The sequence below is a fragment of the Harpia harpyja genome, chromosome 4 (assembly GCF_026419915.1).
Source record: "Harpia harpyja isolate bHarHar1 chromosome 4, bHarHar1 primary haplotype, whole genome shotgun sequence".
Classification (NCBI taxonomy): Eukaryota; Metazoa; Chordata; class Aves; order Accipitriformes; family Accipitridae; genus Harpia; species Harpia harpyja.
This window is the reverse complement of record NC_068943.1, coordinates 68,018,070-68,033,386: the sequence shown is the minus strand read 5'-3', so window position 1 is coordinate 68,033,386 and position 15,317 is coordinate 68,018,070. Positions and strand designations below refer to the sequence as shown.

The 15,317-nt window shown below is 44.1% G+C and overlaps 1 protein-coding gene and 1 long non-coding RNA gene across 2 annotated transcripts in view; one reads left to right on the top strand and one right to left on the bottom strand.

Annotated features, from left to right (window-relative positions):
- The window catches only part of EZR (ezrin), a 38,404-nt gene extending 29,618 nt beyond the window's left edge, over positions 1–8,786 (bottom strand). The window contains exon 1 of the mRNA XM_052784594.1: positions 8,639–8,786. Coding sequence (XP_052640554.1) covers positions 8,639–8,650 — 12 coding nt within the window. The 5' untranslated portion in view covers positions 8,651–8,786. The remainder of the gene's footprint in view (positions 1–8,638) is intronic.
- LOC128140579 (uncharacterized) lies at positions 4,006–4,790 on the top strand. Its single transcript, XR_008234781.1, has 3 exons — positions 4,006–4,073; positions 4,175–4,314; positions 4,626–4,790. It is a non-coding gene; the product is annotated as an uncharacterized LOC128140579 (long non-coding RNA).
- Positions 8,787–15,317: the final 6,531 nt, after the last annotated feature.

The following is a 15,317-nucleotide window of genomic DNA, read 5'->3' as shown; positions in this document are numbered from 1 at the left end:
CTGACACTGTATAATACTCTATTAGCATTGTCGGAATATCTGTGCACAAGCAGCAGTCTGTTTGTTAAAGAAGGAATGCACAGCCAGTGACAGCAAGCTTAGCACAGCAGCACTGCTTGGATGAGCCATTTGCCCTCAACAGATGTTAGGATGGATTTAGGAGCACAGACTGCAGCAACCATAGGTCCTTTGTACCTAGAGGATAAATACAGAGTGAAGCTACAGGCCACTGATTCAAACTTCTTCGTACACAGACTGTTTTATCATGACAGCTGTTGCATCTAATTAAACATAATGAAGTTGCGAGACTAAGATTTTACACATGAAGTTTAAAGAAAGCCCCACCACCAATCCTCAAATAAGCTTTATCTGAAGAAGTCACTCAGAGTCCAGAACGAATCACATCATCTTTTGTGGTCTTTCATCAGAAACATCAGCATAGGCCAAGTGCAAATAATCTAGAGGTTTAAGATCTGAAGTTTTATCATTTCAGAGTCTTTTAAACAATTTAACATCACCAGTATTTATGCGAGTCAGCTACATAAAGTGATATGATCCTTCTGCAATCCCTGCAAGGGAAAACAGAAAATAACTGAGTGTCTTCTAGGCTTGATCCAGAACACAAACACCATTTCATATTTCTGCTTGGCTTTTTCATTTGGAAATGACGGGCACACAACAATCTATGCAAAAGCTGAACTCCACAGTACCAAGTCACAACAAACAGTGGCAGGGTCTGAAGGCGTGAATAATCGAAATAAAAGCTATAACAGCCTCAGAGCTTCCCCTGAATATGAGCACCAATACGGGTGCCTTTTATTCCAATGCTTATGCAGAGGCATAAATTCCAGAGAGCAATGTGCATGGAAAACCCAGAGCCATTCCAAAGAGTCCAAAGTCTGACAGATACTCACCTGGAGAACAGGCAACACAGCCTGTCAGCACACAGCTCTCAACACTTTCAGTAGACCCTGTATGAACAGTACTAGCACAAGGTACAACGATTGTTCTTCTGAGGTGGAAGAGAGGCACATTATATTGGAGCAAGGCAGGCTGTGTGAACACAAGGAGAGCCTGTGACTTACTCTCTCACAGGATTATGCCCAGCAGGTTTAAGGGGACCAAGAACCAACTATTGGAGAAACATCCTTAACGACTGTACTCTTTCCAGATGGAGACATTACAGGATGCAAAGCAGTATTTTCATCAGATCTGAACTGGAAGAAGCTCAAGCATGTTCAAAGACATGGAGTAATTTCCATGCAAGGATCAACTAAACTAGTTAAGGCTTCTCAGTTTGGAAGAAAATTAACTGAGGCTAGGATGTAAGAGCATGTAAATTCATGAGTTACGTGAACAGGGTGGACAAGGATCACATGTTCATTGCTCTACCAATAGAATAACTACAGGGCATCAACACTAAACAAGAAAAATTTTTTTCAAGTAGTGCTGTAGCAAGGAGTTTTGTAGATAACTTTCCAAACAATGTGAAGGTTATCTAGGACAGCCTTTGTTAAAGCATACTGTGGATGCTGGAGTTCACATGGTTTCGAGGGAAGACTGGACAAGTTCACAGAAATCCATTTAGTAACTCATTATATAGGAACTTTCAGCCTCCAATACCTCAGTAGCTCAGAGGACAGCAATGGTGCATATCTTTGAAATACTCTTCCTCAGGCATCAGCTTTTGGCCAACATCAGAGGTATACTATTAGGCTACAGGGGCTTTCTGCCTGACATAGCAAGGCCAGCCATGTTCTTATAGAAGTCAAAGCGCAGAATGAACATGAACTCCATTTGCTTAAGGAGAAATAGCAGTGTAACAAGTCGCACAAGGCCCAGTAATGATGTATGGTCATTCTGCATTCTAGATACGAATCCATTTATCAGAGGGATTTACTGATTCAATACCCCACCCTTCTGTTTTACTTGTTCTATAATCAGACTCTTTCATTTTACCTCATGGACTTTGGTGGAACGTACCACATGGCATTTGTGAAATTTATGAGTGGGATTAGGTGATGCGATCACCTCTGATAGCTTGATAACCTGATCTACGTCCAATACACTACAATGCTTACACTTCCCAACAAGGTACTTCAAACAGTATGCAACAGGTACTATTTGCTCCCAGATAAAGGCAGGTCATCGCAAGTCCTGTAACGTCACCTAAGCACAAAGAGATTGCTCTTGAGAAGTTATAGATTGTACAGGAAAAGTGATTGGAAGGATTGGCAAAATACCCCTTCCTGACCCCTAAAACAGCTTGAGGGCTTCCAAGATGAAACTCTTCACAAGCCCTTCACTACAGAAGTGTGATGGCAAGCAAACATGCACCAGTGATTCCCAAAGTGTACACAGAACACTGTGGATGCAGGGTAACTTTCAAAAGTTTGCCTGCACAGCTGTATCAGTTTTTAAACCATGACCCCTCCCTGGTCTGTCCAGCCTGGGTCATGACAACCAAGTATCAGAGTATCAATTATGCAAATCCACCCCACATACTTTGTGTACCAGGAACTTTCTATAATCACTTATCTCTACAAAAACAAAAAGTTAAGCAAACTAAGCTTTCACAATTAAAGTGTATTCAGCTAGATGTTAAAGAATAACTTTAGCTCCCACAAAGAGCTCTGAAGCCCAGATCCTACAGTACAGACTTTGAAGTCCTCTGCTGGGCTACACAGGCTAAATTCAGGTACCCCAATACAAATGTGAGATTCTTTAATCTCTACTTCTTCAGGTAGCAGGCAGCTCACAGATCTGCTCTATGCATCTGCAGAATGGTGATCTCTTAGCAGAACTGAGCAGCTCTAGACCCATTTCATAAGCCTGCTCAAGACCCATCAACTGGATGTCCACCCACTCGCATCCCCAGAGGAGCCTTTCTCACACATGTTCCACACTGAGGTTAAAACAACCACAGCAAACATGGACATTTGCATGCAAAATCAAGGAGGAAGAGATGGCAATAGTGATGCCTCCAAGTTTTACACACTAGCTAGTGCACTTGCTCATGAAAGTGGGAGGGACAAGCAAGTGCACAATAACCCTCTCTCAAACAGGGCAATTCCATACTCCCTTCTCAAAGCTAGCAGAAGGTTACAGACCTTGTGTAGGGGTGCCAGCACCTCTTCCATTGAGCCTACACAATAGCTAGCCAAATACAAGTCCTTGGTCATCAAGCAACAGTTTCTCTTGCTGACTCAATTAGAAGATGAGAGTTCTGCATTTTAATTCTTAGACTCAGGATTTTTATTTTAATTGACAGCTGATAATATCAGGTGCTTATCAGTCCCAGCTGAGCACATGGTTGCTACTCATGGTCTCTCAAAGATGACAGCAGATGCAGAGAAGGCAGGTGATTTTTCCCCACTACAAAGTAGCAATTAGAAAGAGAAACAAAATCTGGATCTGAACAGAGGAGCAACATGGAGGCGATATGGTTAGCTGTTATACTGAGCTACGCCTTGTTTCCAGCCTCAAATAGCAACAATTTTCTCCCTTTCCTAGGGGAAAGGATCCCATACACTGCTCAGTAAAAGCCCAGAGACTTCAGTTGCTTCTGCAAAGAGCTGTACTTCCCAGCTCACAGGCTAAATGTTATCTAATGCTGAAACCAGGCTTCAAAGCAAGCACACAACACAGCTAAAATACATTACTTAACACAGCATGCAGCATGGTTCAGTGATCTTGGGCAGCACTGCCGTCCTTCAAGGTCAATTGAGTGATTATGGGATTTACAGTGCGCATAAAGCTCTTTGGACACAGAGTGCCAAACAAGAATGACAGTGATGCGGGAATCTTCAGTGGTCATCAGTAAGTCTTATTCTCTAAAAGCCCTGACACACTGCAGCTTTTTTTCGTGGACAGAGGAAGACATTCATGTGGGCGGAGGCGGAGAGAAGAACAGGAAGGCTTATCTCCCCGCCTCTGCCCTTTAACTAGGCTAAGAAATTCTTTAAGTAGTGACTAACACAACCGTTGTTAACACCCTTGATTTCTCTGCAGCAGCTAACATCCCAGAACAAACTGCCCTCAGAAATGCTTACTCAGCTCATGGAGTAATTCAGGTTTTTGGCACAATTGTGAGCTCATTCTCTTAGAACTTTAGTCATCTGTGAACTACTCCCTAAACTTACTATTAATAGAAACCTCCACCTTCCTTTTGCAGCTATGAGTGGGAGTTCTCACGTTTGGCAAATGGAAGCTTCCTTACGTTTCCATTTTGCACGAGAGTATACACCTCCTGGTATCAAGTACACCATAGACCATATCATCTGATGTACTGCAATTGGCGCTTATAACGAAAGGGTAAGATTTTATTCCCAACTAAATCTATAGCTATCCATAAGCTAAGAGTATTTTAATTAATCATAAGCACTTAAGGATATGAAAAAATATTTTTATTTCAGTCCAGTTATAGCAATCTGCTGTGAAGAACTCAGAGATGAAACTGCTATGTGTAGTTAGAAGATACACACTCAAAAATAAATTGGGAAGATCTGGGAACGCTTATTATTAATTATTTGCATTTAGAATAAATTCCTGTCACTACACTTACAACTCTTTGGGCTGGCTTATCATAAACTTGTTGAATTTTTAATGCCACGATCTGTTCACAGGCAGCTAAAGGTTTAGCAGAAGACTTGCATGCTGTCTTCAAGTTCGTTTTTCAGAATTCATGTATATTCAACATCAAACAGGTATGGAGGACTTGTCTAACCACTTAAGGCCTAGCATACACCAGCACATTATTAACAACACAGGGCTGGGAAAAACCTTTTGAGTCATCAGTTCCAGTTCCCCACTCCTACAGGCAGCAGCATTAAATTGTGTCCTTGTCAAACATTATCTTAAGGAATGTTAGGTCTTGGAACAGTCTCCTAATAAGACCAACGGTGGGGGGGGGGACACCAACCACCCACCCACAAACCAACCCCACCACGCACACTTAACTGCTCTAATCTTAACTGCTCTAATATTTAAAAGCCTCTTAAACCACAAGTTCTGCTTAAAGCAGTTATTCCTCCTCTTTGTAATTTAAACCCCTTACATTTTATACAGGTTAAGGAAGAGGTAACTTGTTTAATTCTACCAGGCTAAACTAGCCAAGCACTCTTATCGTGAGGTGGCTTTCTACTTCTAGTCATCCCAAAACCCTTCTCTAGGTTCTGCTTTGAATTTGTCTCCCCTGGACACAGGTAAGTGCAACCTATATTCAAGGAAAGATCTCACTAGCACCCTCTATTAATGCTTTCCATTAGAGAAACCCTATGGATTGCAGATGACATGGACAAGACAGTCATACTACCACTGATTAATCCATATCCTTCTATCCTATATAGTGAGGGACCTTCTTTCCCCACCCCTGCAAGTTTAAGTATTGCAATGGGACCTTATTACCCAGTCCTTCAATCCCTTTTATATGATGGCCCTCTGCATCAATAATACCTCCCCCTCAACAGCAAGGCATTAGCAGATTTCATTAGTATGCTCAGCTTTCTGACCACAGGCCATTAGTAAAGGTATTAAAAAATAGTGCCTCTGGATATTATTTGCTTGTATTTTCTCTTTAGCACCAGAAGCTGTTAGACTGCATTTACTGCTGTCGTCTCTTTACAGTTTTATATACATGCACACAAGTATTAAAAGCTCTTGTGTGACACTATATCAAATGCTCCACTGCAAAGCTGACTTCACTTCTTGTGAAGCTTTAAGTTTTTTCCCCAAGAGGCAATAAAAAAACCCCACCTTCGATAAAGTAACAGGCCAGATCAAATTAACAGGTCTGTAGACCAGAGATCACGTTTCCTTCTCCGTCAGTAAGTAATGTTCATTAGCCTGCAGCCATGCTGTTCTAGCCACAATTTATTAGATTGGTTTGTTTTGCAAAAGGATATAATTCAACTAAAACACCATCTATTCAATGAGTCAAACAGAAATAAACTAGTAACATGCATTTAGGAAAAACACAGAGAGCACACAGACGCTGCAGTAATGAAAAGATGCAAGGCTGAACAAATACGTTTATTTAGCATTTCACTTGTTTCCAGATAACACAGCAAGATTTGGACAAGATGACATGTCTTGCATTTCCTTACATAATAATTCACCACCTGTGAAGCCTAATGAACCTCTGTACAGACTAGGTAGAAATTGTGTATCTGAACTGTTGATGAACTCCCAGCCATAAACCCTTATGAACTGGGTACAAGTTATATATTTATAGCTTACCTCAGAGCAATCTCGTTACTTTGTAACTGTTACACATGGCAGAATGTCTGTGTTAAATTATAAATTAACACTTGCCTATATTAACAAATATATCAGAATTATTTTCTGGACTGTTACTAAAATTTATTTTGAGCACTGTAAACGTGCATCAGATCCAACTAACTGTGATTAAACGGTACCGCAGAATGTGGAAAACAGTTGGCTTTCTAGCACTTCACTTTGGTACTCAATTAAAATACAAAATCACTAACATTCTAGTGTTAATGGACTTACTGTTTGTTTACTGTGAACGAATAAATTACAAACATGATCTGTAAGCTTTGTGCATGCATGCATAATTCTTGTTAAAACAGAAGTTTCATATAAAGGTTTAACTTAGTGGTTTGGGGGGTGGGTGGGTGTTGCCAAAATTTTGCTTTCTGTCATCTTAACCTTTACTTGTAAACAACTGATGACTAGTGTGTCAACCTTCACGCACAGCAGCATGACGTCTGCCAAGCAACATCATATTTACTTATGCCATGCAGACAAGACACATGCAAACAAGTGCAGGTAATAAATATTTAGTACCCATGTCAAATACACATCAGAAACTAAAACTGCTTCCCTGTGCATCCCAAGGGTTCATGCCATCATTCCTCACACATGCCAAAGGCTGTTGTCACGTTCATCCCGAGCACCATTCTGCCTCTGGAGCAACAGCTTTACATCCTCTCTCCCTGCTCCCTGCAAACTGACAGGAATCCTATTTATCTGTATTAAGACCAAATGAGCTGGTTTGGGAAGGATCCAAATCCAGTCGCAGTCTGAGGCAGTCAGACCAAACAGTGTGTTTTATTAAAATAACCTCTGCAAAATTCCTCTTTTCGGTTTACAGTAAGGTGGCAGTTAGCCCTACTGATCAGCAGATTAAAAACAAAAAAAGGTGCTTATATTGTACAAACTATTGACACAGGGTCTTGTCCATAAATCCCAGCCAGTAGGTCACGTCTCAGAAATCATTAGAGTACAACTGTCCTTCCCCAGTGAAAGGTGGTTTACACCATCCACCTTTGTTATTCACTGGCTAGTCAGCCAAGAAACAAAAATCACCATCTATGAGGCAATATGAGTATAGCCATGCCAAGTAAAAGGATGAACACAGCTGTTTTTTGTTGGTTTTTGGTTGTTTTTTTTTTTTTAAGAGATTAAAGAGTTTTTCCACACCTATCCATGGCTTCCAGTACGACTTAGTCCTAAAGCAGGATTTCAGATTATTCTGACCAGGAAATTTCAAGAAAGCACTCTGTAATTAGCAAATGGGTAATAAGGCAATGAGAGATTATTCACACACAACCTTTTATATCCATGCTTTGTAAATTATGTATTTGCTCCCCCAGTTGCAGAAGGGTTCTTTCAGTATACAGTTTCATATGCAGTAATATATCACCTCCTACTGATAAAAGACACCCAGGGAGATGGAAGATTTAGCAGTTCTTAAAAGGATTGAGCACTTTTTTTTTTTTGGTAGGTTTACAGAAACTGCAGTGTAAGTTAACCTAAGCACTCCTTTTTTTAAAAAAAAAAAGTAAACCAACTTTAATGTTACAGTGGTAAAACATCAATTGCTTATTACCATAAAGATAAGCTTGTTTACTCCCATTTCACAGGGTGTAGCTAACACACAAGTCCTTCACTGCACTGCATTTTAAGAACTATTGCCTCTGTTGAAAATAGATAGCAACAACAATCTGTTCCGATTATGCTCTTCAGAGTTCAAAAGTGCGTCTGCTCCAATGACTGCTCAAAGCTTTGCATTAGGCAGTTGGTTCCTCAAGGGAATTATCGTTTCTAACTGGCACGGTAGTACCAGACTTTAAAACAAAACAAGCGAAAAACCCACTAGAATACCGGGGGGGGAGGGGGGCAGCGGTGGGGAGGTGGTGGTGTCAAGAACATGACGACAGAGAAATCCACCGTTTGGCCTCTCAAGCACGGCTCCCGAGGCTCCTTCCCCCGCTCCCGCCTCCTTCCCCTCCCCACCCGAGGGGCCGCCGGCCCGCCACGGCTCCAGCGCCGCTCCGGAGGGCCCACGCAACGTCTAAAGCGAGCCGCTCTAGTTTTTCCTCCTGTTTGAAGTAGCCGCTTATTTGGTCCTGGGGCGCCTGCGTGGAGCGGGGGGTGCCCGCCGCTCCCTCCTCGGAGAACTTCTGCGGCAAAGCCCCGTCCCGCTACGGTGCGCTCGGCCCACGGGCGCGGCGGGGACCTAGACGCTGCCCTTCCAGCGCGGGGGCGGCAGGACCCCCGGCAAAAGCCCACGGCGCAGCACCGGGAGGTGACCGCCCCGTCAGGCGCCCAGGCTCGGGCGGCCCCGGTACGGCCCCGCAGAGCGCCTGTCTCCCTCCCCCCATGCCCTACTTACCGGCTTCGGCATTTTGAGGGCTGCGGGTGCTTCTCCGACTCCCAAGAGAAACGTTCATGCAGCGGCTGCCTCGCCTCAGCCGAACGTCGAACGCCCTGTGAGGAGGAGGAGGAGGAAGGAGCCGCTCCCAGCCACGGCGGCAGCACGCCCCACGAGTGCCGCGCTGGCCGCCCGGCGGCCGTTAAGTACGCAGGTGGGGCCGCCGCGGTGATTCAATGCCGCCGGCCATTACCCGCCGCTCCCCGCCCCCCTCCCTCCCCCGAGCGTGGGGCCGGTCTCGCCTAGCCGCCGGGCACCCCCACCGGCCTCGCTTCGACGCCACTCCCCTCCCCCGAGGTGCAGGGGGGACCCGGGTCCGGAGCCTGCAGCCGCCCCCAGCTCCCGCGGGGTGAGAGGCGGGCAGGGCCGCCCGCGAACCATCGGGCAACAGGTGCCGGTGGGCGGGAGCGGCGCCGCCTCGGTAACCCCGCCAGGCACAGCCGAGCCGCCACCGGGATTCCTTGCGTCGCCTCCGCTCCGGGCTCCCCACCCAAAACTCCTGGCCGGGAGACCCGCACCCCCCCGCCGCCCTGCCCACCGCAACATGGCCGCCGGGTCGAGCCCCGCCGCCGCGCCCGCACCTGCCCCTGCCTCCGGCCGCGCCGGGGGCCCAGCGGCGCCCAGCGGGCGACGGCGTTTCCCGAGCCGGCCGATGGCTCCGGGAAGGTGTCCGGCTTGGGGGAAGGAGAGGAGTCTGGGGGAGGGCTGCGCGGCACGGGCTCACCGAGTCCCCCGCTGCCCCTGCCTCCAGCCCGGGGAACGGGGAGTGAGTCACTGTTTCTTGTCGCGATGGGCATCGGCGCTTCTCGTGTTTTATCGCTAGTCTGTAATAGTCACTGTGTTTCTTGAAGTCCAAAGTCAGGAGATACGATTACTTAACAAAACACAGGATTGCTTTTGTGCGTTAAAGCACATTTTCAGCAGTGGCAGCAAGAGAGAGAAGTTTGAAAATCCATCTAAGCTCAGAAACTGGAAAGCAAAGAGTATACTTCAGTTGGCCCTGATCTTTCATGAAGACCAAAAAAATCATGCAGGTAGCCTACCAATTTATAGGGATACAAAGATGACAAAGTCTGTGTCTCTGCCCCTTGTTCGTTCTCCCTCCTCATCCATGAATACACTCCTGCAGATAAAGCATCTGCCAGCTCTGTAGGAGCTGCTGGCCTCCCACAGCATCTCCTCGCTTGGCTGGTCGCAACAGCACATTGTATTTACATAGTCATGGGTAACGGCCTGTAGGACACAGCTCTTCTGCAGCGCTGGCAATGGCATGTACTTGAGCTGTAAGATTAAGGAAATCGCACAGCCTGTACCCAAGCTGCTGTCTGCAACATCCCTGCTTCAAGCAGCACCTGGCTGTTTGGTCAGAAAAGGCCTAGGATGGGAACAAGGAGGCATGCAACAAGGCGAGTAACAACCCACTAAAAAGAAAACATATAAGGCAGGAGAGAGCCTGGGAAATATCAAGGGATGGGAACAAAAAGGTCAGCCCTAACAATACAGGTGCTGCATTGGAGGAGATCCAAATGGCGCCTCCTCTCAGAGAGTCCACTAGGCAGCAATGGGTAGTGCTGCATTAAAATAAAAGAATCATTACTGCATCCGGTCTGTGAGAGAGAGAGGAGGGGAGCTGAGTCGGAGGCTGAGAGAATTCACGTTTATATTCCTTTCCTGTTGCATGCTCCTCAGGGATTAGAGGAGGCTTTTCCATCAAAACGGAGCCATGGGGGTGGCAGCTTGCAACAGCAGGTGAGAGGAAATAGTCTAAGCTGAACAGCTTCCAAGTAAAGGGCCATGGGATCAAACATCTTTGGGAAACAGGTATGGCCTCTGTTTTCAGATGAAACAATTCCACTGAGTTTTATCCAAGTATCAGGTTAATTTAACAAAATACTATTTGTGAGGAGACCCTCTGTGCTCCTCTGTTAAGCAATAAATTTATGCTGGGATTCATGCCTTACTCAGCAGGATGATACTGGAGATGGACCAGACCAGATTACCAGTGTTTTGGGTAGGCTGCCAAGCATAAGGAACAACTCTTCCAAGTAAGGAATGCTTTAAGAACCCAGCTTTTGCATTTCTCACTCAGAACCCAAAGTGGCATTCATGGATTTGGGGGGAGGGGTGGGTGAAAAAGGGTATAGATGAGATATTTTCATTCCTTAGTCTTAAAATCCACATTTTGGCTGTGATTGGAAAAAGAAAAGCCAAAACAAGTGTGTGTCTGCATACCCTAGAAACAGGGTATTGCACAGATCTAAAGGGAAGCCCATTTCCATCCTGGGAGATTTCCAGTCCCAAAATCCTTTCCTGTCTGTAGCTCCACATGGTCTCAGAGACCATCACCCTGGGGCTCCATGTTGCAGTGATTCCATGTCAGAGTGATGCCTCATTGTCGTGGTTTAACCCCAGCCAGCAACTAAGCACAACGCAGCTGCTCACTCACTCCCCCCCCACCCAGTGGGATGGGGGAGAAAACTGGGAAAAGAAGCAAAACCCATGGGTTGAGATAAGAACGGTTTAATAGAATATAAAAAGAAGAAACTAATAATGATAACACTAATAAAGTGACAGCAGTAATGATAAAAGGATTGGAATATACAAATGATGCACAGTGTAATTGCTCACCACCCGCTGATCGATGCCCAGTTAATCCCCGAGTGGCAATCCCCCCGCCCCCACTCCCCCCAGTTTATATACTAGATGTGATGTCACATGGTATGGAATACCCCACTGGCCACTTTGGGTCAGCTGCCCTGGCTGTGTCCTGTGCCAACTTCTTGTGCCTCTCCAGCTTTCTTGTTGGCTGGGCATGAGAAGCTAAAAAATCCTTGACTTAGTCTAAACACTACTTAGCAACAACTGAAAACATCAGTGTGTTACCAACATTCTTCTCATACTGAACTCAAAACATAGCACTGTACCAGCTACTAGGAAGACAATTAACTCTATCCCAGCTGAAACCAGGACACTCATTTAATAGATCATCATCTCTTCAATGTCTTGAATCAGTCAGGTAAGTATTTATTTCCATATGTTAGTTATATATCCAAGTTTAAACCCCTGGGGTTTTTTGGTTTCTTTTTTTTACACTTACCATTGCTTCCTAACCACACAGACCTAGAGGCAAAAGGAATTTAGGTGACTAATAATTAAGTGTGGCAACATACAATCTTTAGGTTCCTGTTTGCCACAGCACATAACCTTGTGCCACTCTCCCATAATCACCTGCAATACATGGGGAAAGGTAGATACCTCAATGGTATCCATAACTACCAGCTTACTCAACATTGCTCCACCCAAAACCAACCACCATGAACATACTGAGCTTACACAGGAAGAATTGTCTTCTGTGGAAGGAACCAGAACAACTGCCAGCTTGGAGTATACATTAGAGACCCTTCGCCTCCTTCTTGGGCTTTTGCCTTCTGCTAGGTGCGTTTTCAAACCCTCTTGCCTGCAGTGCTCAGTGCCATATGAAATGCTCAGTTAGGTGGGGTAGCAAGGTGTCTTTGTGACAGTACGAAACTCTCTTCTATAGCTGAGTCCCTGAGCTCCTTCCTTGATATTTCTCTCCCCCCTCAGAAGGATGGGAAGGTATATAATGCCAGCCCCTTCTTCCCTTTTATACAGAAGCCTACGTGTCCTTTGCAGATGCAAACAAATCTAGCTCCCCTCTCCTCCAGAGGAGGGGTGAAAGCCCTCAGTTCTCTGGTTTTCCTGAGAGTGTCCTGACAGGCTGCATATTGAAACTTTTTGAGCATGGGGACCATGTATAATACTGATAAGCATCGTCTAAGAATGCTTACAGACTGAATCCCCTTTGGAGTCTGAGTGAGGGAATATTGGAGCAGGCATGAAGTGGGTGCAAAGCAATCAACCCCCATCAAGACAGCCTGGGGCAGAAACACAAATGTGAAAAAAACCCAGACAGAAATGTAGAAGCTGGGGAAATTTTCACATGAAAAATCTATGGAACTTGGTTACTTCTAGATGTAGGTATTAGCTAAGCAAGAGAGAGCTTTTATAGCCACCCTAACTACAGCATCTTCAGTCAGACCTCACAATTAAGCATAAGACCGAAATCAAAATGAAGCCTTTAAGTTACAGGATTAAGATCTGCTCTGATCCAGCACTTATTCTTAACCTGCTTTATTAAGAGGATAGCATTACTAACAATTTACAGGAATTACTAAGGCAGAGGAGGTGATGAAAGGATCTCAATTGCTCAGCAGGTCAGTAGCAGAACCCAGTTTCTGTTTTCTTCTCTGTAACAGTTCCTGTACCTTACTGACCCCTAACCAAACCGTGTCATCCTCATCAAGCCTGCCTTCCCTGTTTTAAAGAGAAGACCCATTTAATTTTCCAGTTCTACTATAATCTGTAATAACATTCCAACTTGATGTAAAACATTTATGAATTCCAAGTATTTGCCAGAATTTGCTCAAGCAAGTCCTATCGCTATAAAGTGGCTTTTGCTTAATAGGCTTGGTGCCAGACAATTTTTAGTCAACATAAAACTTCCTAAGCTGGATCATCCCAGAACTGGGCAACATAGAATCTTGCGTCCTAAAAACACCATTCTTGGTCGCTCACGCAAAATCAATAGTGTCAACAAGAGGCAGACCTGAAGTCCCTGTTTCTCCATATAGAAAACTTCATCCACGTTTGGCAAGGCATAGCTGGAAGAGTTTTGCAGCATCTCTGCTGGTTTGTTTGCAGTTTTACTCCAGGGCTTTTTTACTAACTGATAATCTATAGTAGCTAACTCTGTCCTCTTGACAAGTCACAGGCTGTGCATTTAGTATAGCAGTTAAAAGAAAAGACATTCGGTATAGTAGTTAAAGGAAAGGATGCCATGTTCTGAGCTGTGTTGTATAGATTTAACGAGGTTTGCTCTCATCTAGGACAGTCAAAAGGGTGATTTTCTTTGTCAATTGGAAGAGCTGTAGGAGGAAAAAAACCATATGGTATTATTGACAATAGCTTCTTTTTCATTGTGCTTGACTGAATAGGTAGCTTATTCCCCATTGCAGTTTCTGAAATTTTAGCATTATAATTCCTGAAATGTCAGACTTCACGAAGAGTGGCCAAGGACCTGGAGAGTTCTAGTTCTGTCTGCACTGAAAGCTGCTTCCCCACTACCCACACTGAGCTTATTGAAAACCTGATGAATTCAGGTCACAGTGGACCAGCATCTATTGACAAAGCACTGTTGACATACTCTGGGTTTCTTTTGAAGGGGATATATGAGGTAAAAGAGCGCCAAGCTTGTGCCTCATTTTCGGTTGTTCCTAAATGAGAAGCTGCTGCCAAGTTCAGTTAATGTTTTTTTCCAGTAAGCGTGGGTTCCCACAAGGTTTTTTTTGTACTAACAAATGGTTTGGTGGGTTCAGGCCTGGAAGTAAACCTCATTAAATGATCCAATGGTTACATGCTAGAAGACCCTTATCTTTGCATTAATTTTATTTTCCAGCTGCACCCCCAAGTATTCCTTGGGATTACCTGACCCTCTGATAGATCATCATGGAGCCCTATGGGGACATGCTAGGTTATGAAGAAATGTATATAAAATGAAGTTTATGAAGGATTATTTTAAAGTGTGTTAAGAAGGAAAAAGAAGCAGACAAGACTTCAGGATTTTGTCTGGTTTCTTCTTACCCATCATAAAAGGAGAGAAAAGCTTAAAGCAAGATTATGAATATGTTTCTTTTGCTCAGCAAAAATTCTGAAATGTCCCAAGGCCAGTTTGCTTTCAGTTCCCACGAGAGTTGTCTTAGTAACAACTCTAGTAACATTCTTCACTCTTCTTCCACAGGAAACTCTCACAGGGAGTGATGCAAAGTGTGCAATAAAATCTCCTTCTGGACTGAAACAAAACGTAATTTGGCATTTACATTTTGAGTACACTGAGACTAAGAAATTACTTAGAATGGATGGGGAAGGCAAGACTTAGTGATAGGCAAAATATAGATAAAATATTACTCAAAGTAAAGGCAGGTTTAAACACGCATGGGATCAGGGAAGGAAAATCTGTGGTAATCATCTCTGTAACTGAAATCCACAATGAATTATTGATCTTACCAACAAAAATAAACAAATAGAAAAAGCACTGAGAGTTTTCTGAACCTATTGAATGAGAACAATCATGTCACAAAGCATTGTTTAAAAATGTGTAAACGAAGTTCATGACATACTGAATTTGTGGAGATTATACCACATGTGTAAATCCAGCCATGTTTGTCCAAGACTCAAAGCAAATGGAAACTAGAGGCAACACAGCTTTTACGCCTCAAAATGAAATAATGATCTTAATGAGTATGATAAGAAAGGAAAGAGGAAGGGAGTTCCCCTGGTTAAGTAATCTTTATTCTACCTTGATATCTTACTTTGTCCTTTTTTATTTGGAATCTGATTAAAAGCAGAGCTGAGTGCCATACACTGCAAACAGGCCCTGCACATCTGAACTCTTTCTACGGGGACCAGATCTTTTAGTTTTGGTTTTGGGTTTTTTTAAGATCAAAGTAGAGATGTATAAAGACAGCGTTGACAAAAAGAGCAGGTCAAATAATGTTAACTAATTTAGTTCATGTGCTTCACAAATGGAGCACAGATGTGTGCTTAGACCAGGTGTAAGTAG